Source organism: Triturus cristatus, chromosome 8 (assembly GCF_964204655.1).
Source record: "Triturus cristatus chromosome 8, aTriCri1.1, whole genome shotgun sequence".
NCBI lineage: Eukaryota > Metazoa > Chordata > Amphibia > Caudata > Salamandridae > Triturus > Triturus cristatus.
In genome coordinates this window covers 439,697,219-439,724,729 of record NC_140591.1, presented here as the reverse complement: position 1 = coordinate 439,724,729, position 27,511 = coordinate 439,697,219, and the positions used below count along the sequence as shown (strand labels likewise).

Here is a 27,511-nt window from a genome sequence, read left to right as displayed (position 1 = left end):
CTGCCTAATTTGGTTAGCCCTCCCACTTCTTTTTTAGGACTTGTGCACCTCCCATCCTGACTGTGGGTGAAAGCTCTTAATGGTGGTGTTGCTAGGGTGCATGGGCCTTGGTGCAACTAAGAAAATTGGCCGTCCCCAGACCTGGCAGTAGAATACAGCCAAAAATGCGATGCACTGGACCAGGATCAAGACTGATTTGCATATGGCTGGGTCTAAACTGGGGTGGCGAAGTGAGGTAAAGAACGATGATGGATTCAACCTAGATCTGTGACTGGGGGTGAGTGTCTGAAAAGTTTCAACGCTCAGTCCATCATCTCTTTGTGTTTGCTTTGTTCGCCCTAAGTTGGCAGGGTATGCCCAGACATAGGTCCATTGCTCACTTCGACACTGGATTCAAGCTAACCTGGCCGATGAGGGGTTTTATGCCGAAAACAGTCCCAGGATGCTTGTTTCCGGTCCAGAGAAGATCAGGCTTGGCAGTTTGTTCTGTACTGTTCCCATGAGGCACAGGGTCAAGGCTGATTTGCATATGGCTGTGTCTGAACTGGGGTGGCGAAGAGAGCTAAAGAGCGATGATGGATTCAACCCAGATCTGTCACTGGGGGCGAGTGTCTGAAAAGTTTCAGCACTCCGTCCATCATCTCTTTGTCTTTGCCCAGTTCCACTGCACCTGTCGCAGTATTATTAGCTGTGCCCCTGGATGGGTATAATGCTGTGTGGGCTACAGTGGAAGACTTGTGACCGAAATTATATTACTGTGACTAGAAACTGCAAAGGAGGGATCTCACGACAAGCGTTTTACACCACTAACAAGGCACTAGTTCACAAGGCTCCCAATTCTGGGTTTCTACGTTACTGGTGTATGTGCCTCTTCTGTCTGCAGGTCTGCACAATACTTGATAGGGAATATGATGACAGAGGGATGGGGAGGTAGACTAACATGTATGTACAGCATAGGAAATAAAGAGAAGGGAGGAAATCACGACAGTAGGGTAATTTACAGAGAAAGTGACAAATACAAAAAGTGAGCAAAAGAGAACGGAAAGAAAACGTAAATTTTAGAGACAGAAGATGGGTAGATGAAAGGATAGGAGGTGAAAGGAAGGGAATGTGAAAAGAATGGCGAGAGAATGACTGGATGTAATCATGAAAGGATAGATGGAAAATTGGACGGATCGATAGGTGAAGGAGCAAATAAATGAATAAATGAAGACATGGGCAATAGCATAAGAGGATGCATATGTATATGAAAGGTGAAAGGATGGATTATTAATGTTTTAGTGGAAAGAGAAGGGATGGCTAGACAGGAGAAAGATGGGCGGAAGGAGGATAACTGGGTGAGAGCAACAGGTTTACTCGCTTCTCTAGCTTGGTACTGGGGAGTATTTTTATATACTGGCTACTTCCTTGGTGACGGTAGCACCAAGGGGGCCAAGCGAGAATGAGCGCTCACATGGACATTGCGGCACTCACATGGACAGGGCGGGGCGAGGGCCACTGCCGGAGTAAGTCCACAAAGCAGGGAGATGGCACACTACTGGTGTCTGATAATCACCGACACTGCCCTTCTGAAGGCCAGCCAGTGCTGACAGGGCCCTGCTCGAGGCCGCCAGTGCTGACCGGGCCCTGCTGGCTGATAGCACGAGCTGACATGGCGATGTCAGAGGAAGCCCACTCCGCTAGAATCCTATACCACTTTCAGAGCGGTGGACGGGTCGGGGAATTCAAGGTCAAGAGGTCGCTTTCAGGGCCGGACTGGGAACCACAACCGGCCCTGGCAAAGTGCTGGCCCTGTAACAAAGACAGCCCCAGGGACCCAAAACCGGCCCCCACCCCTGCGGCGCACCGGAGGATTGCCCGGTGCCCACTACGGCCAGTCCGGCCCTGGTCGCTTTATAAGTTGGCAAATAGTACTACCATTTTCTTTCTCCAGGTAACCTGTGTTCACACAAAGACACGCCGGCCCGCTTGAACGGACAGTACTGAGTGTCGCCAATTGCTTTGGAAGAATGTTTTGGACGAGGACCAGCAAAGTTGCGTAAAAGGAAGCGAGCGGCAGCCGAGCAAAATATGTGGCGGTGACCTTGAACTGCGAACGGTCGACAGAATAACTGCTTAACCGTGTTCGTGCCACCCATAAAAGCACAGCTGTGCCAATCGTGGTGTATTTGTGCCCTGTCGTCAGGGGTGGGGACACTTAACTTTTAATGACAGTTTTACTGGCTAATGCCCAGGAGATAAAGGGCTGTATTTTTGAAGCATGCATGCCTTCTTCCAATCAAAAAATACCTCTTGTGCAGTGCATACAATTCAGATGACTAGAGTTACGGAAATAGATAATTTTGTTCAATTTTTGAATCCCCTTTGTTTCCAGTCCCGCACCTATTTCTGCATTATCCAGTGAAAACGGGGCGACGTGCACTTTTACAACTGGCTCATTCACATGACACATACGTGTGCTGAAACATGCTTAAAACCCATTTACGAATATAAAATTCCAACACAGGTCACCGGAATGAGGAATGCTGACATTCCGCCGTCTCAAATGGCGCTTATGAAAGCAGAAATCCCACCAGCGTGGCAGATCGCCACAGTCCCAAATTCGAGGATTCGAGCAAGGAATACGGACACTCGGAGGATGAAGAGGAACGCCGCTGTAGTAAACACCACCAAGCTTTAAGTTTGAGGGTATTCACAACCATTCTGCAGTTTGCCTCCCACACTGGTTTTGCACACAACACTACTCCTGAAAAGGGCGCAAGTGTGTCAGTATATGGAACGAGAGGGTTGTAGTGGATTAGATTCTACAAAGTACATGGAGTTAAACATGTTTTTAAAAAATGTACATTTATGTCGTATTTAAACATGCAGAATTTTACACCCGGTTTGAACACGTGAACATTTAATGCACAGGAGTACGCCTGGAAATCTGTGACTGGTGTATATTTCCAGGAGAAGTCGATGATTGGAGTACATTTCCAGGAGTCAGACATTTTTTGAGTAGTCCAAAGCGTCAGATATCTTCACCATAAAAGAGTACAAAGGTGTTGTTACTCCCTTTCTCTTTCAATTCATGTCTGCACAGTTAGTAACTTATGCACAAGTACTTCAGAGTTGTATTTCTGTTTATACACTTCTGCAAATTAGGTGTAAATTCAGTGGCGCAAAGCACAATGATGGGGCCCCCCGATATCCATAGAGGCGCACGAGTATCCAATTTCTAATACATACATTGATCTTGGGCTAAATGGGGACCCCTTGAAGGGTTCGGAGCACCTAAAGGGTTGAGTCACCTGCACAGCCGGGGCCTCACACCCTGTGTGAATTAGACAGATACAAGTTACAATTATTTCCAAAGTATAACCCCCCCAGCTGTGCAAGCAACTCACGGGCCTACCCGGGGAACTCTTTTTTCTATCTAATATGTACACCAAGACCTTTTGTGGTGTTAGAACAGCCGTAGTTTATTCACATCATAAGTTGGTACACACTAGTCATCTCTGGCTTATCTTGGACTACAACGCAAGGCATTTTCATAATAAATGATACAGCGTACATCCTATAGTTTATTGCATATTAATAACCATAACTTGCCTAATTCTGCAATGCATCATCCTTGCAGTCATGATGTCTCTTCAAGATTGTCATAAATCACTTTCCAACTGCTGTGACAGCTCTACTTCTGTCACTTACTTGGTAAAGTGGATTGCGGCTTCAAGGCTTCAACTTGCTATCGAATGTATGGCGTTCGTGGCCCCGTGACCATGCCGGAGCTGCAAGTGCTGTGTCTGCCCAGCGCTGACCATTATTACCCTTTTGTATGCCCTCAATTATCCCTGCCATGAGGCATCCTAAAGGACCTTATCCGGGCCCTTGTCTCAAGAGTCCCTGCCGTAAGGCATCCCAAGGACCTTGTTCAGCCAAGTGCACTGGTCTCAAGAGTCCCTGCCGTAAAAGCATCCCAAGGACCTTGTTCAGCCAAGTGCACTGGTCTCAAGAGTCCCTGCCGTAAGGCATCCCAAGGACCTTGTTCAGCCAAGTGCACTGGTCTCAAGAGTCCCTGCGGTAAGGCCTCCCAAGGACCTTGTTCAGCCAATTGCACTGGTCTCAAGAGTCCCTGCCGTAAAAGCATCCCAAGGACCTTGTTCGGGCAATTGCACTTGTCTCAAGAGTCCCTGCCGGAAGGCATCCCAAGGACCTTGTTCAGCCAATTGCACTGGTCTCAAGAGTCCCTGCCGTAAAGATCCCAAGGACCTTGTTCGGGCAATTGCACTTGTCTCAAGAGTCCCTGCCGGAAGGCATCCCAAGGACCTTGTTCAGCCAATTGCACTGGTCTCAAGAGTCCCTGACATAAGGCATCCCAAGGACCTTGTTCAGCCAATTGCACTGGTCTCAAGAGTCCCTGCCGTAAAAGCATCCCAAGGACCTTGTTCGGGCAATTGCACTTGCCTCAAGAGGCCCTGCCGGAAGGCATCCCAAGGACCTTGTTCAGCCAATTGCACTGGTCTCAAGAGTCCCTGACATAAGGCATCCCAAGGACCTTGTTCTGGCAATTGCACTGGTCTCAAGAGTCCCTGTCGTAAGGCATCCCAAGGACCTTGTTCGGGAAATTGCACTTTTACGTTCTTATGTGAAGATATTTATTGTTAAACCTTGTGACTCCCTGCCACGTTGAAGGTGGTTTACCTACCACTGACAGCTCCCCCCACTGGTAGTAGAAAATCAGCCATTCGAGTGACCCCCTCCTACAATGTTCAGAAGGAAAACTTCGATCACTCCTCTGGACAGATGAACCTGGCCATCTGTGTAATTCCGGGGGAAACAACCAGAGGGAGTCCCTTAACTTCAGTGATCTGCAGCATTACCATACCCAACAGAAATAGTAAGGCTCGGGACTTTGCCCTTCAGAAAAAAAACATCTTGAAGCCCTGATTTCCCTGGAATTATGCCATGTAATATTCTTGTGTCGTGGCCATATTTGTAGTTATTTTGACATCTTGTCTCCGTTGACCCCGCCTGGCCATAGGCTTCCTCCTCTTTCTAGCTGCGCCATATTTCAATACCGCCATTGTCAGCTGAAGGGTGCTCAGTTGAAACCTCAGCACAGACCTGATGCTGTGCGTCAACCCTTTGTAATTACTGTGTATACCGGATATGCATACTAATAGTTATGTGGCAGGTGCAAGAAAACTCGCTTGGACGCTGAATCGCCTGACTCTAGTGGCCTTGGGTATAGCGCCTTCACGCAATCCCTCCAATGTACCTCTTTTGGGATATTCTGCTTCCCTCCTTAATATGCGAATGTGATCCCGAGCAGGGTTGCTGTCCATAGCTGCCCTAATTTGTCTCTATTCTATCGGGTATTGTGGGTAACCTAGCTCACGGTCAGCATGATTGGAACATGCAATTTCCTCTGGCACAAAGCTGGGGATTGCTTGTCCCAGTCACCTTTGAGGCAGTGCTTGTGACCACGCCCTTCTTTCTGGATTGGGTCACTTTGAACCCCCACTCACTTGGTCACTCGCTGACCTTTTTCTTGGCGCGCTCTCGTGCCCTGCGGCTGCCATGCTCTTTGTCTGCCGCCTGCAGGGGTGTTAGCCGTCCTCCGTTTAGGGTTGGCCGCACCTCCCGGAAGGTGGTACATCTGACTCATGCCTGCAAAGTCTTCAGGGGCACGAATTTCTGGGTCTTCACGGACCCCTCTAAAATGAGCCCACAAAATTTAAAAATCAAGAAACCCTCGCTACACTCAAGCACGCCCCTACACGTCATTACGTTACAAAGTCTTCCTGTTTCATTCATACTTCCCTGTTTGGACTTGTCAAATGTTAGGAAATGTATATCATGCCAGGCATACACTCTGCCCACAATATACCAAAACTGCAGTGCTAAAAGCGGTCACTTGAAACGGACAAATGTGATTTTTTTTGTGCTTTGAAAAACACTTTCTTACAAATTATATGAAAACATGGTTTGCGCTCAGAAGAGAAACAGAAGTTTAGCCAAACAACACTGCATTTCATCACCACGCACGACAAACATTGACATAAACACCAAAAACAACAAGGATTGGCATAGCCAATAGGTCTCGCCTTTGGGACCTTGTAAGGAAAAAAAAAAACTGAAGTAGAAGACTTCACGTTTATATTTACTTCGTATTTAGGGTGCAGTAAATGTAAACGTGAAGTCTTACACTTCAGTTTTTTTTTTTTTTTACTTACAAGGTCCCAAAGGCGAGACCTATTGGCTATGCCAATGCTTGTTTATTTAAAGTGACTTTCAAAATGTTTTTAAAATGTACCTCAATGTAAAGAGTTGATATGAACCTGCAACTGTATTTTTCTGGCACGTTTAAAGAACTGAAAAAGTTACAAGTTAGCTCGTTGACAGTTCAAAAAACTCATTTAATATATTCAGCTTTTCCATCAGAAAAAGTGAACATCTCGAGCTTTATAAACTGGATTTATGTTTTTATTTTGATCATGTAAATGTTGGATTTCATTACCACTTACAGAGCACAGGGTCATGTTTTGAAGCCGTGAAAGTGAAAAGTGGAGTCTCCGTTTGCCTCTGAACTGCGCTCTGTTTGGCAAGTTCCTCCTCGTGTCCTTTCCCTGTCATGGTCCGACTGACCTGTGTGCCTGTGCGCGCCATGGTTGTGTGCCTGTGCGCGTCAGGTGTGCGCGAGTGAGACGCGACATTCCCACTTCCGGTGCCTGCCATGAGCAGTCCAGTCTCTCACCGGAAATAGCGGAACGTCATCAGCGCTTCCGGGGGAAACCGCTTATCAGCTGCGGCTTTCCCCCGGGTATGGCGCTTCGGATTAATTCCCGATGCCTGTCCCAACGTTTACTCGGAAACTACCTCTGGAGCCTGATTCAGGTACTGGTCATCCGTGCAGTAACGCTGAGGCACAAGACTTTCACCGCCTCTGCCGCGCCGGAGCGTATGTTTGGAGTGTGTACCGCAGGAACGCGAGACAGTGAGTATTGCTGCCGTGTTGGAGCATCTAAAGCCCTGCCACGTCATAGCAAGGCGCATGGGAGCATTAGCTGCATTCACCGTGAGTACCTATCGACCACGTGCTGGAGCGCTTACCGCTTGCCCGTAGTTGTTTATACCACGCTGGATCGCCTGCTGATTTTGTCCATAGTTGATTTATGCCGCGCTGGAGCGCTTGCTGATTTTGTCCTCAGTTGTTTATTCCGCGCTGAAGCGCTTGCTGATTTTGTCCTCAGTTGTTTATACCGTACTGAAGCGCTTGCTGATTTTGTCCTCAGTTGTTTATACCATGCTGGAGCGCTTGCTGATTTTTGTCCATGGTTGATTTATGCCGCGCTGGAGCGCTTGCTGATTTTGTCCTCAGTTGTTTATACCGCGCTGGAGCGCTTGCTGATTTTGTCCATGGTTGATTTATGCCCCGCTGGAGCGCTTGCTGATTTTGTCTTCAGTTCCTTATACTGCGCTGGAGCGCTTGCTGATTTTGTCCATGGTTGATTTATGCCACGCTGGAGCGCTTGTTGACTTTGCCAGTGACGTATGTTGAAAAGCGCAAGAGCGTTAACTCCTGGCAAGGCTACAGTTCCTTTCCTTTTGATGGTAACCGACCTTCAGGAAATTACACTGAGGTACTCATTGTCTCACGAATGTGTGTTTGCATGTGAACGGTCACAGGTGGCCAGTGTTGATGGTAACGGGTGTCCTTTTGTCTTCCGGTCCAGTTGGCGTTCCCGATCCTTGACATCAGAGGGACGCCCGCTACTCCATTCCGACATCACCCAGATAACTAGCTAACATCCCTGCCCCCCCCCCCTTCTATCCTAGTTCGTTGACCATTCAACTAGGAATGAGGTGGGTGTGGGGACGATAGCCCATGTCGTCTCTGCGAGATCTCTCTGCAAGACACAGGTAACTCTGTGGGGGAGCCTGACACCCTTTGATCGGTAATTGCGCTGGTATCCAATTCAAAAACATCAAGCACGGCGTCTATTTCACCCTCACATCAATGCATTTTGTTTTCAATCCCGGAACAAGCTGGTAAAGTGCATTTAATGGCAGATCTGCAGGAAGATTCATGACCTGTTGATTGCTGGTGGGTGGAAAATGAGTATGGCATTTATTTTGATCGAGGTCTTTGTTGGCTGTGGTTAAACACAGTGGGGTTGAGCGAGGTTTCAAGTTACTTATGTTCCATTACAGGAATAACGTGACAAATAACCTTTACACTGTAATAATATATGTGGAAATACGTGTTTATTGATACATATTTGCAAAGAACATGTTTTCGAGAGAGAGAGAGTGCGTGTCTAAAAAAACAAGCGCACGCGCCTCGCGCTCACAAGTGAGGGAAAATGGGAGACACACAAAGCATTTCCCTTGCGGGAGCGAGCCAGGGGCACCATGTGTTTGCAAGTTAATTGCAAACATATGGTGTCAAAGCTCGCTCCTGCAAGAAAATCGCCCAATCGTGCACGCGTTGCCATTGAAGGCAATGGAACGCATGCACGTTTTAAGGGCGAAAAGTGAATCAATTGCAAAAGGTCTTTTTTCCTATGCGGCGCATGCGCACTGCGTAGGCGAGATCTAAAAATGATCAAAGGACTACTTCAGTAGGGAAGCATATTTAGAGACAGTATTTATTCATTCCAGGAAAAAAATACAACCCAATTATAGTTCCACGCATTGCAGTGAAAAATATGAGTTGTAGTTCTTTCTGATTTCAATGAACTGAAACAAGAACCTCAAAAGAAAGCAATTGAAACCCGAGTTTTGGCCCATGTCTTCTAGTTTCCTCGTGCATGGCGTGGGAATCTTGCTCTCACGTCATTTTGATACTTAAAGCTCACAGTAACTACCCACTACCCCAGCAGTAGTGAAATAAGCTCAAAACAGCTGACTACTACCGGTCACAAAACAGAACAGCTGAGCACTGCCTGTCAGAAACAGAGGACTGAAGGCCACCCTCACCTGACCCGGGCAGCATGCCCTCTGCACCCTCAAGCTGCCCAGCCAAACACTCAGGGGTAAACGACGCCTCTTTCAGAGCAGCACATGGTTTACACCAATGAGCGAACATCTGTCCATCCATCCGTCCAATCCATACACCCATCCATCTAATTAATCAATGAATCAATCAATCATGAAAATAACACAAGCTTGAAGAAAAGGACTTAGCTGAACCCTTGTTTTATACTGCACTGATGTTAAACCAACTTATTATTTATTTCTGAGGTAAAATTGATCAAGTTTACAGAAACGTACAGAAAAAAACACATTCTTTTTAGGTCTCGCCTGACACAGCGCATGCGCTGGTCTGGCGAGACTTTTTGAGAGGGCTCCAAAAAGTGCTACCAGGCCAACCTAGAGCTACAGTGCATGTGCACGGCCGCTTTGATGTTTGATCGCAATCGCGATCACTTTCGCAGCCGCTTGTTTGTTATGCTTTGAACAAACTACCATGCTACACTTTGCCTTGCTTTCTATAGTGGGCAAACTTGTTCTAAAGTACATAGCAGGGATGTACAATATAATGTCTGTGTGTCAGTTAAGCTTCCTCCCCGCTCTCATTTCTTAACCCCTATAAACTTGTATAATCTTTTTGCTTTTAGCAGTGGCCACTCCTTATACTAAACCTCCCCCTTCCCACGTGTCCAAGCATGTTTGCTGCTGCTCACAGGCATTGGTGCTCCCCATCTTCTGAGTCCATTCACCAGGACATTCTCCTCCGACCCGGCCAAGTTTATCTGCTTTCTGCAATGTAGTTGTCCTCCAGTGGAGATTGTGCATGATCGCTTGCCCATCTATTGCTCTCTACCTGACCTCTTGATTTTACAGGTATTACGGGTGGTATTAGTTCAATTCCTCTGCAAGCCTCCTTGAAACTAATCATGCACCAAGGCAGTCATCGGGGGAAGATGATTCTGTTCCCTAATCAAAACAGTTGGGAAAAACAGGCCACCAGCATCGTGTTCTTTGGAGCACAGCAAAGAGTGCATTACTGCAATTATGTCTGAATTGACAATTCACTCTCCTGGGTCTTTAAGGCTTGGCTGTGAATGTGGAAAGCAACAGACTACATGGAATCAAGAGAATGGTTTGCTGCCATACTAAAGGGTCAAAGTTTCGCTTAGGACAAGGAAACCCATCACACTAAATGGCCCAGGAGTTTACTAGAACTTTATTTTGAGTTCTAACTAAATGTTTCCTCAGAATCTAAGCATATTTTCAACCCCTTGTTCTGTTTGCTGTGCATAATTCTCCCTGAAAGGAAAATAGTTGACTGGAAAACTACTTGCCAACCACTCACGTAACCACACAGCCACTCACACCCACAAAACCACTCACACCCACTCCTAGACCCACAAAACCACTCACATCCACTCCTAGACCCACAAAATCACTCACACCCATTCACACACTCGCGCACACACCCATGCACAGAACCACACACCTTACTCACAGACCCACCCACACACACACGCACCAACTTATACACCCACACAACCACTCACACCCACTCACAAACCCATACAGCTACTCACACAGCCACTCACAAAACCACGCACACAGCCACTCACACACCGAAATAGCCACTCACACACCCACACAGTTACTCACACACCCAGGCACTGATACACTAATAACAAGCATTGGCATAGCCAATAGGTCTCGCCTTTGGGACCTTACAAGTATTTTGTCATGCAACAGTTGTTGTTGCACCAAGGATATTGTGCTGCAAAACTAAATACTTATAAGGTCCCAAAGCGAGACCTATTGGCTATGCCAATGCTTGTTAGAAATGGCCACGGATACAAACTCAAGAAGGAATCAGGATTTATTGTGATAAAGCATATATTCTGAATTGCAATAGAAATTTACTTTGCCATTTTGTATTTTTAAGGATACACTAAAACCGTAGACTGAAATCATAGCTACACATATGAACTGGATTTTCAAAGAGAATCAGCAGGATACACATTCACAAAAACAAAGAATCACTGCAACTAAATAAAAATATAAGATGAGCCATTTACCTAAAACTATTTAAACTGCACACACCACGTCAATCCTAAATCAGTTATATCAGCAGCATCATTTACATTTTCACGTTCACAAAAAACCCACATTTGTTAATTCACAGAAATCAGCCACTTAAACTCACAGAGAGATGAGCGTCTGGGGTCCTGTCATATCTCAGCGACAGGCAACTTTAGCTCTCTGTTGAACAGACCTATAGTTTCCAATATACGTAGAGCGTGCTTTGGGTCAACCCCCTTGCCTATGATTGAATGGCTTCCATGTCTTTTTCAGTTGTCTCCACTTGGTTCAGTGGTTCTCCTCCCTATTCGTGTCTCTGTTCCACTCGGGAGCATTTCGTCCTCACACTGTTTCCATTGGGTGACTTGTATCCTCCTCCTACTGATGTTGCTTCCATACATGGAAATACTTTTTAGGTCTCGCCTGGCGAACGCAGCGCGAAGCGCTGCTGTGCCAGCGAGATCTATTGGTGCTGACTCGCGCTGGAAGTGGGACAGGAGATGGGCACGCGCAGGCTTTGGCGGATTTAAGTTGGTGTACGCGCACGTACAGCCACGCGGTGTGCACATCTCCTATCCTCTTCCATCCTGAGCAGCCTCATGCAATTTCGTTTTTTTTTTTAAATGCGCACACGCGCTCCAAGCACTTACCGGCTCTTGTTGGGACTCTGCGCTGCTCCTCTGCTGTTCCTGCCGGTCACTGCAGCAACACACGGGGCTCCGTTTTGCTCACAGGAGCCCCGAGCCGCAGAACACGCAAAAGTTACAGGTACCGCGCATGCGCGGGCAGCCCCTTCCCTCGCAGGTCTCCTCCCCGGCCCGGACATGGAGCTGCTTTCTCTTTTGCTTGTTGCAGCTAGTGCTGGACGCCCTGACGCTGGGAAGGCAGCTGCCGCCTTTCAATGGGAGAAGAGGTATTTCGAACCCTTTTATTTAGTTTTACGACAGGGTACATACAGTGAAGGCTGGGTGTGATATCAGCCGGCACCCGGCAAAGAGAACTGCAGTTAATGGAAGTGATTCATTTGGAGGACTGTCAGTCGCGCGCTGCCCTGGAACACTGTGCAACATTATATAATTCTATTTTCTTCATTACAATTCAGCCATTAACTTTTTCCGGCACGCAGCTGGGGGGTTTAATGCACCCCTTGCAGAGATCTCAGTGCAACTACCATGAAAGGTTGCAAACCAATGAAGACAACTCGGATGCACCCTCTGAGGTTTGTGTGCACGTGCAGCAGGGGGTCCAGGTAAGATAGCTCAGTGGGTTAATGCTTCAGCTTCCGCGGAGCTCGTGTGCATGAAGCAGGGCAGCGGTTCCAACCCCAGTGACACAGCTCAATCTTTTAAAGACCTCTGTGCAAAGATGCAGATGCGCCAGTCAGGGCTTGGGTCCCTAATGGAGTGAGACAGCTCAGAGGAGTCATGCACCTGCTGCAGAACGTGCATGTGACCAGCAGTGTAGAGGTTCCGGTCCCAGGAAGGCAGCTCAACGGGTCCACGCTCTCTCCCCAGAGACCTAGCCACTGGGTGCAAAGCACGTGGGATAGCTCAGTGCGTTAGTGCAGCTTCTGCAGAGCTGAGGTTCCCAGTGAGACAGCTCAATGAACAATATGCCTGATACATAGATCCGGAATCCTGCAATATAACACGGCTCTGGGGGTTCGTGCTCTTCCTGTAGAGATCCTCCTGTGCAATCCGAGGCCGAGACTTTCACAGCCAAAGATGGCTCAGTGAGCTGAGTGGGTGTCTGAGGGCGAACGAGCGGGTTACAGGTGCCAATCACAGGCGTGCATATCGAGGCGCTACCCAAAAGTCCTCTGAAACCCACAGTTGCTCCGCCCGCTGCCGAGATGCTTGCTCAGGGTGATCGTCACAGGCGCCGCTCCGCCTTTTATCCGGGACGCTTGGTAAGAGGAATCCATCTGCCGACCCTGTCCAGCGCCGGGGGGTCTGCAGGTGGCACTAGAACTCTGGCTCCAGATGCAGTCTGGCCACTCTGCTCTCTGAAGGCACAGTGTGGAAAGGCTGTCTCTGCTGCCAGAGTGTCACACTGAGCTGCTCCGCCTTTTATCTGGGTCGCTTGGTAGAAGGAATCCAGCTGCAGACCCTGTGCACCTATATAGGCTGTGGTGCTTGGTGCGTAGGGACGTGATGAGTTGCAGAGTTGAGCAGGTTACAATTGCGCAGACAAACGCTTGCTTGCTAGCTGGGGTTGGCATTGTTGGCTGCAGTCCAGAAGGCCTCAGTATGTTTGGGGCCAGAGGGTGTTTGGGCCACGTTTGTTGTGTCCTGGGGTTCCCAACCCTTTCCTAGACATCAGTAGGCGGTGCTTAATTTGAGCCGGTGTTGCCGGTAATTGCCCACCGGAACTAATTTTTCTACATTGGATATTTACAGAGAGCAAGAGAAGGCACAGAAGACACATACATCAACAAGCATTTGCAATGCAATAGGTCTCGCAGTTACCCGACTTTAAGCTAATGGCATTGTAAATGACTGCCTTTTATTTAGGTTTTTAAAACAAAAATAAAAGCCTTTGTTATTTGCAATGTCAATAGCTCAAACTCACACAAATGCGAGACCTATTGCATTGCAAATGCTTGTTTCTTTTTGTCAATGCACTCCATGGGGGTGCGCATGTTTTCTTGCTCTCACCCGTCATACAGTGTTTCTCTCGTTACTTTGCTCCACCTCCTCTCCAGTTTGTTTCCCTTTGCCGCCCACTCACTTTTTTAGATTTAAAACCACCCCTACGTTGCTATCCCACAACCACCCCATGGCACACCTATCTCACTTTTGATTTTTTTTTATTGTTTTATGCCTGCTGCGCTACAGGCAATCATCCATTCTAAAATGGGGTTTTACCCATTTCAGTATGAGCACCCATGAGTGCACATGTGCAGGTGTGTTGAGCACATAGAAATGCTTTTGCATTATTTGGATAAAATGATTGTAAAGCGGCTGCCACAGATGTACATACATCCATGCAGCCTTCTTTGTATGGGTCTGTTCAAATATTACAAATTCATTAAAAGATTTCCACAGAGGATGAACGCCCATTCACTCTGGCCAACTTTGAACGAGTTTGTTCAAATATTACAAATGCATTCCTAGATGACCATTGTGGATGTGCTTGCATTCGCAGCAGGTTTATACAAAACATCATTGGCAAAATGTATAGGTTTCAACACTGAGACATATTGGCATTGCCAATGCAGGTTTAACCTACACCACTATAAAGACCAATGCATTTGGGAAGGAGTAAACTGGTAACTTAGAAGGAGGATAAAAAGAAGCTCCATTACCAACGTGAGAAGCACTATATCCAAAGCCTGGTAGGTGGCGCAACATCTACTTTCGACTGCGGTAGGTTTTTTCTGCCATTTTCCCTCGCAGAAGATTGCCGGTATATTATGACTGAGAATCTGCTTGGAATGGACAGGGTGGCATGGTTAATCAATATGCAGTCTGGCAATCAGAGGCCATAGACTTCAGACCCAGACTAGGCTTGAAGACCCACAGCAGCATTGCCATTCAATTACCAGGGACCTTACAGGATCAAGCAGAAGACCGGTCACACCAAGCGTCCATGCTAGGTTTGCAGAGAGTAGTACCAATAATATCCTACTAACCATTATTACTATAGATGATGAAACCACACAAGTTAGGAAGCGCAAGTCATAACAGTAATTTACCCATGGTATCCAGTTCAGCAAATAAGTCTACCACACGCAGCATAAAACACTGCTTAAATATTTTTCATTACTTAAATAATTTTTTCACAACTGCATTCCATTGTCTGAAAATTGAGACATTGTGCTAACACAATCTTTTCATTTCGTTAGACAAATCTGTGTCTTTTCCACAGAAAAACTCAGTTTTATCCTAAAATTCTTTTTTCAATTTCAGTACATTCTTTTTTCTGGCTCAGCATTGGCATTGGAAAAGCAGTAACAGAGCAGTTGCATGGAGAGATAGAAGCAGTCCTGATTTGAAAATTCTGCTTTTCACGCCCATGTCGTACCTTACTTTTCACAGACAGTCTCAGCCACTGAGCAGGGAAAGGAGGTATTGTGGATGGGTCTTTGTCTAAGGCCTAGCGCGTAGACTGCCTTTCGTAAGGTAAGGCTTTGGACTGCTTTTTGTTAGGGAAGGGTGGCTAGAGCGCAGTCACTCTCCAGCCACATACAGTTCACGTCGCAGACTGAATTCAGGCCTTCAGTTTATATCATGTGTGCACGAGTAGTAGCTGGAAAGTGGTAGGGCTTGAACTATCAAAAGGCATTATGTGGCTGACACAACATATAAGGTCTAAAGTTTGTTTCTCATATGGATGTATGACACCAGCTCTGCATGAATAAACATTGCAAGTAATGTCACAAAATTACTCTGTACTGCCTAAACAAAGGCCAGTTCATGACAAAGGCTTCTTCTAGACCAGAATATAAATAAAAACAACAGAATTCAGCTTACTCCTTATCTCAGTCATGGTAAGAAGGTCAGTGGGGAGGACTACCTCTTGACGTCTATTAGTATTTAGCTACACTATGGCGATAAATAAAACAAAATAAGTATAGAGGACAACAGGTTACTTCATGGTGATGGTGTAAATGAGTTTCTGCTAACACCACCTGAATAGATTGCACGCATCATGACAATGGTATGAACATGTGTGTTATATGCATACATGTGACCACAGATCTGTTTCATTGCCTACCTGTAGCATAAAAGCTTTCACTATTTCACTCCACCTCCTACTTCATATCTAGATACGCCATCAACATCACCCCATGAAGAGCAAATGATAATACAGACATTGACAATCCGCAAAAAGATAATACACTGTAAGAATTTTTAACTAAAATCCATGGTTATCAAAAATATAACTGTACAACCCAAGCACAGGTATTGTTATTTCAATGCTTACAGATGTTTACAGTTTGTATGTGTGGAAGAGATGAAGCATATTCATGCACTGCTGGACAGAGCGGTTTAATGAAAAACTTGCCTTGATGTAGTTCATAAACGGAGATGTGACGACATCAGCTTCATCGGTATACTGTAGTCTTGAGTCTCCTGAGACGTCATTGTCAATTAGAAGAGGAGATTGCTGATGAGACTCCACTAAGAGTTGGAAAGAAAAACCACAGAAATGTAAATGCAAGTATTTCTACCAACAAGCCACAGAATTAAATTGTCACTAACTAGATCATTTACTTGTTATAATACCCATATACAATATAAATGTCTCGATTATTAACAACTCTTAACATCGCCACCTGAGGTTCATAGCAGGATGCAAAATGAACACAAGGACATTTGACATTGTGAAACTGAAAGTAAAGAAGGGCAAAAAAGAAAATACTATGATTTGTCTTCTGCAGTGAGGAACTAAAGCATGAGGACCAACATCCTTCTGCCTATCAGTCCCACAACCCATCATCTCTTTAAAGAGCATCTCCATTGTCAAAGATTAGAGGCTTCCTAGGATCCACTTCCTACCCATTCAACCCGGAGAAGAACTCCACCCCTCTCGAGACTACTGTACGTGACCAAGAATCATCTGCTTACATTGTACTGTTGCACTCCATTGCACTTCAGCTTAGCAAGTGATATATAACATGCACACAAATCTGTGTATTTCAGCCTTCAAGCCCTTAACAAATACTAAATTGTTTTACTTGCAATTCATACTATATAATTCCAAAGCTTAAAAAGATTAAAAATCAGGAAATGATTTGGATGATGTTCTCAGTAATGCCCTACACAGATAAAATTAACTTGTGTTGTTTTGCCCAAACCATCTTTCAGGCTTGAACCTAGTATTGAAAGAGAAGCATTTGCTAAAACCTGTAGTTTATGCACTGAATAAAATGGAAATTTAACTCACCTAGAAGAGAGCACCCTTGGATGAAAAAGTATCTAGAGAAGCAATTGTCTTTACTTCAGGAACCTTGGAAGACCATGTGTGAAGGATCCGTCTGAAGTGGCACAACTTAGGGTGTTATTCATGTTTCTGATAAGTAAAACTTCAGAGATAATCCAATGTTCAATTTGTGATGTTTCTCTTTTCATTTAGATGTAGGTAGTCCAAAAAGAAATTGGAGTGGACCATTGCCTGATTGATATGGACACAAGAGAGTACTTTGGAATTCAAAAACAAGTAATCTGAAACAAACGTGTTCCAGATCAAACAAAGGAATTGCTCTGGTGCAGATGGTGATCATGTGCCCCCGATTCTTTGGGCTGAGTATGCATACTATAATTTAGAAATGTTTCTAGTCTCACAATTTTATCCTTATACTTTTTGTTCAGTTTTGTTTGGGAGATGGTTTTGATATACCTTGAGAAAGTACAATACTTTCATATTCTGATCTCCAAGTTAACTAATAAATTATGGAAATGTTGTTTATATTTTCTTATAACTTTTTTCCTCCCGGATCCCGGCTGGTTCTGTGGTGGGAGCACGGAGAGATTGCATGTATGAGGAAATAATGTGACATGCTCTAGCTGATCTCCTTTCCACATAAATCTTTAACCAGGACAATTTAACTGCTTGCAAGAGAGCTGACAAAAGGTTTTAATTATTCCTTCAATTGCAACGATTACTGACTGGGAAGAGAGACCCTATCTTTTAAACCACTGGTTTATACCCAAAAAGTTTGTAAATCATTGACTTAATCCACAATTAGAGAAGGACAGGTAGACAGGGTTCTCAAGATCCTGCTCTTGAGACACATTGTGCCATTTTGCCTCTACCGGGGTACATAATGACTGGGCCAATGTAAGGCCCTGAACACAGCACTTTTGAGTGTACCATATCAGCTGATTCTTATTGTCCACTGGCTGATCCAGCATCCACAGTGTGAGAAATGTGTAGTGCATGAAAGGAAAACCCATGCAGCACCTGGTACTCTCATTAGACTACATTCCCCTCTTCTGTGCCTCTCAAGGTACATCCTTATCGCGGATCCATCCCAAAAATGGCCTCCTCCAAAAAGTAGGTCATTCCTCAGCTGCCTTGTAGGAGGTACAGCAGCTATTGCAAATTCACTCTGTAATTGTACATGAGAAGTGCAGGCTGCAAGGAAACTGGTAACCTGGTTCATCAAAGCTCTCACCCGCACGACCGCGGACCTGTTACTATCCCTCTGTGGCCTATGGAAAGTGGACATAGTTTGAGTCCAAACGCCCAAGGTATGGGAACACACCGTACACTATCCATGCAGAGTGTCCCGCAATGCCATATTCCATTACATTCAATTTAACATTCTACACAGGGCATACCTCACCCAGTCTACCCTAGAGAAAATGTTCGGGACCTCCTCCCTTTGCCCAAGATGGCAGGTACCTAGCTCGGATCGAATACACATGTTTTGGTTGTGTCCGGATGCTGTGACATTCTGGTTCGGAGTTACAGATACACTCACCACGCTGACGGGCCACAATGATTTCCATACTTAGGAGGGGGGAGCTCCACAGCTACTCACAAATGTAGTCTGATTGTTTCTCATGGTCCAAGCATGGGATATCATGGGGTTTACCCATCATCACTGGATTGCACGGTATAAAATATGTTATCTTTATTGACGCCCATGATGTATTTGTTATTTGCTATTATGTTTGGTTTATGTATTTATTGAGTTTTATTGCATTGAACCATGTACTCATGACATAGAATGATATGCAATGTACGTGTACATTTGATGTTGCCGCCTGGGTAGGATGGCAGTGTGTGTTGTATGCTCAATGATTTAAAAAAAAAAAAGAAAGAAAATTGGCTTAAAAAAAAAAAAAAAAGAGGTGCAGGCTGCAGCTCAAAATTAGAGATCCATCTTCTCTTATGACAGCTGCTTTTGTGTTATCCTGAGAAATCTCTCCTCGGCCAGTTTGGGAAGAGTACTAGCCCAGAAATCAAGTAGTTCAACTATTGATTGAATCAAATTGAGTGGATCTCGCCCTATAGCTGTTCTATTGCTTAAACAAGAATCTTCATTATGACGCGCAAGTATAAAAAGTCATGACACCTCTGTATGCTTCTGTATACTAAAACACAAACTAAGATCACTGCAGCAGGACATGAATCCAATACAAAAAAAATATGAGTAGCATGAGCTACAGGTGAATGTGTTTTCATGGGTAGTACCTATTCTTGTGAAAATCTGACTTTCTTAGTACACACTAAAGAGTTGCATCACAGGGTATCAAGTCCTAATTGAAACAATTTCCTCCATGTTTTCATTTCAATCTCCTCTAGCTGTGTTGTTAGATACCTTTCAAGGATAATTAGTTTTTTAATCCTGCTCATTTTTATTCTCCGAGTTTACTCCACAGAACAAAAAGAAGCGTGTATTGTGTTAATGATGAATTGTGATATTTTCATATTTATTATGGTAAGTTTTAAAGTACTCTAGACCTAAGGGAACAATATGTTAAAGAAACGCAGGTGGGAAGTTTAAGTGCACTATCACCTATAGAACACAGGAACTAGACATGTGGAAATGGTAAGAGAAGATACACGTGACAACTTTGTCCCCCCGGAGCTAGGTTGCATCAGTCTGTTATGGCTACACTAAGATACTCAGCTACAGATAGAGCCATATGATCAATCCTAGACCAATCATTGTAGCAAGGGAGATTGTGAACATGCACTGAATGGGGGTATAGTAGAACAGCATGGATCTACAACAGTTTAGTCCATTGTCAGAGGCAGCTAAGAGAGATAAAAAGAACTAAAACAATGCAAAAAGGTAATCTTCCCTGTAAAGAAACAGAAAACATCTTAAGAACGTTGAGGGTAAGAAGCTGCTCCTCTACAACAGAAGATAAGAATACAATGATGGAACAATAATTTCTTTGTTCACATGAAATAACGACATGATATAATGAATAATGGATGGATTTAAATGAGAAACAACAGAGCCTCTTAATGGGAAGATTGCCTACTGTAGGTACAACGAGTATTTTAGAACTTCACTATGCAGAACGATGTGTGCGGAAGGATGGAAAAAGGGCTGGACATGTTTTTAAAACTCCGAGTGCAGTACTTAGGATGCTGTAGGACACACAAACGAAATCACACCAGGCTTTGAAAAATCTGTGTCAAAGATATCAAGAACAGCACTGGTAGTTGTGGGTAGCTGAGGCAGATTTATACTATTGCCCACTGATGAAGGCTATACCAGTCGTTAAAGAACCTCAACCCATAATTTGGGTGAGGGTGTTTAACACCTGTAGTATCTGAGGCATAAGTCTGCCGGGTCTGGTGGCTTAGAGGACTAATGCATCCACTGCAGGGGCCTGTGTTCAACCTCATGGTCACAGGTTCAAATCCCGGCGGTTCCACTCAGCCTTTCATCCATCTGATGCCGATGAAATGAGTACCATTGAGTTGGGTAACAATAAACATCTGTTATTCAGTGCCTTGGGACCCTTGGGTGATAAGTGCGCTTTACAAATACATGTGTTATGTTATGTTTATGTTAAGGGCTATAAAGTTAAAGAGGGTAAAATGTTCTAATTAAACAGGGAGAAACAGAAAAATAAATATAAGAAAGTTGGAGACAAAGGTCTATAGCAGCTATCATTGTCCCTGAGCCATTTCATTGTCTTCAATGGAGCGCTCAACATCCCAATGTTGTAACATTATTTACATCAATCACATAATTGACTTTTTCATTACTTACAACAGGAAATGTACGTGAAGGTAGCCATCATTAAAGTAACTTTTTTCTAACATTACATATGCATACCTTGGGTTTTTGTTTAATTTTCGTCCTACGTCTATTCTATGTTGAGAATTAGTTTGTGCACTGTCACTTTTCTAATATCCATTGTTTTTCTTTTCATGGCAAGTCTACGGTTGATTAACAGTTTTATCAATTTTGTTGAGAGTCAGGAGTGTTACTTGTGTGTTTTACTGTTTTATGTATGTATGTAAAGTTTTTTTTAATGTAAGCAAGCAGTGATGAATTGAGCTGAAGGGTCCTAAGACAACAACTTAGTCACTAGCTCACGTTTCCTACTTTTCATACTATCTGTGTGGCCATCTAATACTGGGACACTACAAATCATCTTGTAACAATGCAGCATGGTTGTATTATAAAGGAAAACACAGGAGACCTAACAGCAAGACTCCTATTTGAAAAGAATGGCTAGCCTTTATCACCAGATGAAGCTCACATGTCTTGAGTAGCTAGACTTGACCACACACTAAAACACACCAAAAAGACTAACCTTGCATAAAGTACTTTGTCTCTAGGACAAAACCACACAAGGTGACAGCAGGGCACAATTAATCAAAAATTGTCATAAGAATGTGGGGATTAGGAAGTGAGATGGAGGAGGGAATGCCATATTCATGACAGAATAGGTCTGACACTGCTTCACGGACAAACCAAAGTTATCTTCACATTCACCCTAATATTTGTTACTTAATATCCCACAACCCAATACTATAGTGCTAGATAGGATGAATGCAACCATTACAAATTTCACCAATGTGCAAATCTTTGGGCTTACAATAAAATGCATAGATGCATAGCATAACTTTTGAACTGGGTTCTACCTAGCACAAAATCACCAATTTAGCAGAAATGCTAAGTGAAATGACAAGATTTTAGAGTACAATAGTCTGCTTATTCTCAAACCTTTTAGAGGGCTGAGGTGATTGTGAGAGTCATCCTTGAGTTGATCCTCTTCCGTGATGTTGGACATTGGCGCATTCAGACTGGTAGTCTCTTCATCAGAAGGCTAAAAAACACAAACGCACATTTCCAATCAAACTACAAAAAGGTGAATATCTTGAACAATTAATTAATGGAAGGCAGATACAGCAGAGTTTATTCTGGAGCTGAGTCAGACCTGTAAACCACATACAGTGCAAGTCATCTCGATTTAGTTATTTATTGTGCTTTGCAAAAAGCTACTGATGCTACACGCTGGACACTCAGATTAAACCGAAGTATCCAGATACAAAAGTAACTACAAATAATTCTTACTGGGTTTCAGTATATCTTATGGGCTTTGGTGAGTTTTGTCTAGGTTCCTACCACAACAGGAGGATTATTTCTCATATGACCCAGTCCCTTTCTTCTTAATTCATTTGGGGAAGAATATATTTTGATTATACCTAGCAGTTGCAATGGGTTATCACTTGCTCTTTGACCATTTCAGCTAAATATTGCAACTAAAGTTTGCGGTTCTTGTGATTGTTGACCGTTGAGGAAGTGCAGTCAGCAAAATACTGAATGTGATTAGATTGTAAAAAATATAACAAGCAGCATTCATAAATCACAATCAGTTAACTAAAGCAGACGGTTATCTAAAGCAAGACCATACACAACAAAATAGGAAATGCTGATAAAAGCATCAACAAGTTGCGCAAAGGAGGATGCATGAAGGGGGTTGACTCACTTCTCAAGTAGTATTTTACTTCTCAATAGAATGTAGGCTTGAACTGTGAAAAATTCTCAGGTAGTTTGTACCCTAAGAGAGGGTGACTGATGCAGTTTTATTTGATTATCTTATCATGAGGTTCCCTTTCTTACACGCATGTCAACACAATTAGGAAGAATGATACATGATGGGTTAAGAATGGCTCCTAAATCTCTGACATTAATTGCTTTCATTATCATATTGCCAAAAGTTACTTGTGCTACATTGAACACTGTTTTTCTATTTTTAATTAAAATAGACACATGAACATACATGCAAACAAGCATTGGCAATGCCATTATGTATGACGAGTGAATGCAGTTTTTCATTAATTTCCAGTGTCGGTGTTTTGCTGGATGAGTGGATAAATGCAAATGAATGGATGATAAATGAGTGTCTGGTTGGATGTCTATATAAATTAGCTGGCAATGAAGGAACAAGGGCAGTGTATGGGAGCAAGTGGATAATCTAGGGGGCAATGGCAGTACTGGGAAAATTGAAGAGTGTGTAGGGTTTCTGGTTTTCAGTTAAAACCAATTTTAACCGATAAAACACGACCAATAGGACTATTGAATTTTCAGTAGAACCTGGCAAACACTGGATTTTGTGACAGGTTTATGACTTTGTTTTCCTCTCATATCAAAGCAGTAGAAAGGCAGGCACTTTCCAAGGTGGATGAGCCTGTGATGACTGTTGGGCCGAGATAAGCACTTAATATGCCCTTTGACCACCTGCAAAGTCCCTGGACCTATTCCCACACCCACTTTGGGTGCATGGCTCACCTCATATGGATACAGCTCAGTGTTCACTGGACAATAATGTGTAGTAGTCAGCAGGTTCACAGCTGAAATATTAGAAGGGTCAAGGGCAAGAGGCAGTACCTTGATGTATTTCCCCTTCACTGAGAGCAGGACCGAGGTTTACGTTCTAAAAGCTCATGTATCAAGAATGTGACTAAAAATATCACCATGCATATGGATGCCTCTAGAATCAATGTCCCCCCATAAAGTGCTATATCGTACACTCCTGTTTTTAAATTTGTGTGTGCTGGTGGGAAAAGGATACCTGTATAAGGTGCACCTCCTCATATGGAAGGGAAAGAGCCATATCAAGAATATCTTTAGCAACCAAAACAGACCAAGAAGAGGTCAATGCTGAAACTGAGAAGTCTACAGTGAATACATTAATTCAGAGAATGTATGCGTAAGTGTATAAGTTGCACACAGTGCAGCTTAGAAACATGAAGAGACATCTACCGCTCGGTGGTTTCAAGTATGTGCTGCAGACAACACAATTTAAGCAAAATAGGTGCACAGACCCACCCAGAGTCTGCATACTGAAGTAACACATGTTTATGATTCAGACCCAGGATCACCAAGTTCAATTTTCATTCCTATTAATACCATGTCAAAATGAAGCTTGGAACCTATAGTGCCAAAAGAAAACATACCATTTGACAAAATCTACAAACTACAGTGATGTATTTAAATGATTCATGTTGAGTTGTGCTCACTCTTTTCCCAAGAAGGAAAAACAATGAATGATGCATAGCAAACAAAGATAAAGTGCACTGGGCAGCTCTCACACATGTTTGGAAGACACACAATCCCTGCACTGCTTTCAAATAAAGAAAGGCAGCATGCTTGGTAGAAATCAGTTCTTAGTGGTCCTTTATACTGATTTTAAACACAATCTCATAGACATGGCCCAACAATGTAAAACCAACTTCATTCATGGTTTGAACTGCACAGGCAACCAATCTAAAGCATCCTAGAGGTCATGTAGTTTATTGCCCCAGCTGCACAGCACCAGGGTTTACTGTCACTAAAGATAGTAGAGCTAACAGTTTGCATATTAACCACCTAGTAGATGTCTCTAATGTATCTCTCCTGTGACCAGCTGAGCATAAATGTGCCCGGATCTAGCAGTACTATCCCATTTATTGGTCCAGTTTTGGTAACAAGACAAGGAACAGGGCAGTGTGATAATGGTTAGCATTAACAGAACAATGAGCACCCCATGATATACGTCTCCTATCCCAAGTAAAAAATCTTCTTGCCGTCAATGTATGTCATTTGTCTGAAGAATAGAGAAGCAGAAAGGTGCATTAATTGTTCACCATTAACTTTTTATCTATTGCGATTAAATCTTATTGTGGTGCAAACAGATCACTATTCATGTGCATCCTGGGCATAGGGATGCTTGGAGACATGGAAGTGAAGTGAGGAAAATTATGAAAATCTAGTTGGAAGAGCAAATTCAAAGAAAAGGTACAGATAAGAACATAGGAAGGCGAATGAAGAAGGGGAAGAAGGAACTAAAAAACAAATTCTCTGTAAGCACTTGAAAAAAAAAACCCCGTGTTATTTGTACGGAGCAAAAAACAGTTAAATTGATAACCACAGATATATACAATTTTTTACAACATTGGAAAAAACTCCCATGATTAACTACAAATAGAAACTGAAAGCAGGAAAGCCTAAGTGTGTGTGTAGGGCCAGTGAGTGTGTAGGTTAATGAATGACTACATGAATGGATGAGTGAGCGCAAAGATAGATGGTTGGTTGAGGGTGTCAGTGAGGGTATGGATGCCAAAGAGTGTACAGTACTGTATGGGAGCAAGGTCAGTGAATCTGGGTAAAGGTAGGGTGATGAGGCTGGGAGACACAATGCGGTGTTCTCCTGTTGGCAGCGACAATGCAATCATTGTTGGGGAACTACCCGCTCCTGTGGTGAGAGACAGTGCTGTCAGTGCTAGGCCTCATGATACAGTCAGTTCTGTGAGTGCTGGAGGTGGCTAGAGTTGCTACCTGGCTGGTGATGAAGCACTATCTGATAAGAAACAGCTATGACTGTTATGGTGGGTTCTTCAATTCCAGTTCACAACCAAGACTAGCTACCCGATTAAGGATTATCTTATGAGATGTAGTGTCTGTCACCACACTGGAGCAATTCCATAAACTACCAGCCTTAACCATGTCAATGTGTGGGAGAGGACACCAAATAAAAAAGCAGAGCCCTTCGAAAATACCAATGAACTTGGGTTCAAGGTGAGACTCCCCATCATGGCTCCTTGAGTTAAGAGCTCTGTGCATGTCCAATGCTTTGTGCAGAGGGAGAAGGGGCCTTGGGATGCAATGCGGTGCCAATGTTGGTACATTCACACCTGGCAACTCTAAGAATGTTCTGTAAGTTGTGTTATGAAAAAATATAACACTAATTTATGCGCAGGAAGTCAACACTTTACCTGACAAGGTAGAGTGGGATATTCTATTGAAGCACAACACAGATTGCCCCTTGTTTAGAATGGTTTCAAATCTGTAGAAAACCAAACAGCTTCCACATGGAGTATGCCTGTGGCCCAGGGTACCTAAGGTGTGTCCGGGCCATTGCTCCTCCAGATCTCCACCTTTCCTCTGTATGCGCATAAAAAAGGGGCCTAGAAGTCAGTCTATGGTTTTTTTAGGCAACGGTTCAGAGACTGATGCCGAATACCCTCAGTGTGTGCAGACTGGCCTCATCAGTTTACTATAGTCTACAAATTTGTGTAAGTGGCAACAAAAATAGAGTACATATTCGGTTTACTTTCTCCAAATAAAGTCAATGAAATTCCAATTTTTTATGATCTTTTTATTAGTCCTTCTGATACTCATACACTTTCATAAATCAGTCTGACCAGCACGTTTCGCAGTTCATTCACTCACTTCCTCAGACTGATGTTCTTCAAATCAGACAATAACTGTCTCTTATTGTAAATGGGGTAAGTATCTCGAAGTTAACATTATGTCTGGTTTTCAAGACACAATTTTTATCCCATTTACAATATGAACACAATTCATGTTGTGATTTAAAAATCGTGGCCCTGGAGAAGTGGCTGAAGGAATCACAATACGTCTTGGCCATAAAAGATTTATGAAACGATTTATATAAGAATCAGAAACAACAAAAGATCGTATAAAGTTGGAATTTAATTGACTTCATTTTTTGACAGTAAAGGGATGATACTCTTGGTTTGTCACCCATCACAAGAGTTGTTTACTTGAAGTCATCTATGCCAGTGGCACTTAACTTTTTGACTTCTGTGGACCCCAACTTAATCATCACTGGAATCCGGGCCGTGCACTGAATCATTATTACAATCCGGGGACCACTACTGAGTCCTTATTGGAAACCTGAGAACTTGGCCTACATATTTTTGATGATTTGAACCACAACACAGTATAAAAAATACAGAAACAAAGCAACAAGAATTCAGAAGACAAATACAGAAAAGATTAAATGTGTTATTTCATTCATTAACAAATATAAAAAAAATCTAAATTTAATTTTAATGTTTTTTTTTAAATTCAGTTGAGGCCGCCCTTCATCCATACTATGTTCTGTTTGATACACTTGCTCTGTTCCCATTAATCAATCTGAGGATTGCAACTTCACTTTTAGCTTCCAAATTAAAATTCCTTCACATTTACAGAACGTTTTAACATTTTCAATTTTGCCCCTTTATTTATATATAATGTATTAATCTGTTAGTACGATTTAATTTTCTAAGCAGTTGTGGACCCCCTGAGAAGGCGTCGTGAACCCCCTGGTCTATGCACCTGGGACGCTATGGTGTATCTCTGTTTGCCACTAGCTGGAGGATGGGATCCTTCCTCTGCCCAGGTAGGTACCCGAGTCCCTGCTGAGGAGGTCCCGGATTCATAAGAATCATTTAAAAGACTGAGATGGACGCTGACCTCACAGTACAAGAAATGTACCTTTATTGGGGACTGGCTGCCAATACTGGGTGAGGACAGGGAAGACAAGTAGACAAAGAGTTTGATTTCCGCAGGTGTCTCTCTTTTCTTGTACATCAAACAAGGGAAGGTGCACCCCTGAGCTGCACCACTTAGGCTTAGTATAGAAACTCTTGCTGCAGATGTATGAGCCTAAAGCATGCCTAGGGAGAACTGGACCTCCATCGGACTGTAGCAGGAGGTGACTACATAATCCGCTTCAGATGTGGAATCCCGGAGTCTGCCTGTTTCTCCCATTCA

General features: G+C 43.7%; 1 protein-coding gene across 3 annotated transcripts in view; it reads right to left on the bottom strand.

Moving 5' to 3' along the window:
* Positions 1-27,511, bottom strand: part of LRCH1 (leucine rich repeats and calponin homology domain containing 1) — a 633,328-nt gene that overhangs the window by 245,985 nt on the left and 359,832 nt on the right. For all 3 annotated transcript variants that reach the window (XM_085621846.1, XM_085621844.1, XM_085621845.1), the window contains exons 8-9: positions 21,689-21,791; positions 16,048-16,163 (exon numbers count right to left, since the gene is read on the bottom strand). In XM_085621846.1, coding sequence (XP_085477972.1) covers positions 16,048-16,163; positions 21,689-21,791 — 219 coding nt within the window. The remainder of the gene's footprint in view (positions 1-16,047; positions 16,164-21,688; positions 21,792-27,511) is intronic.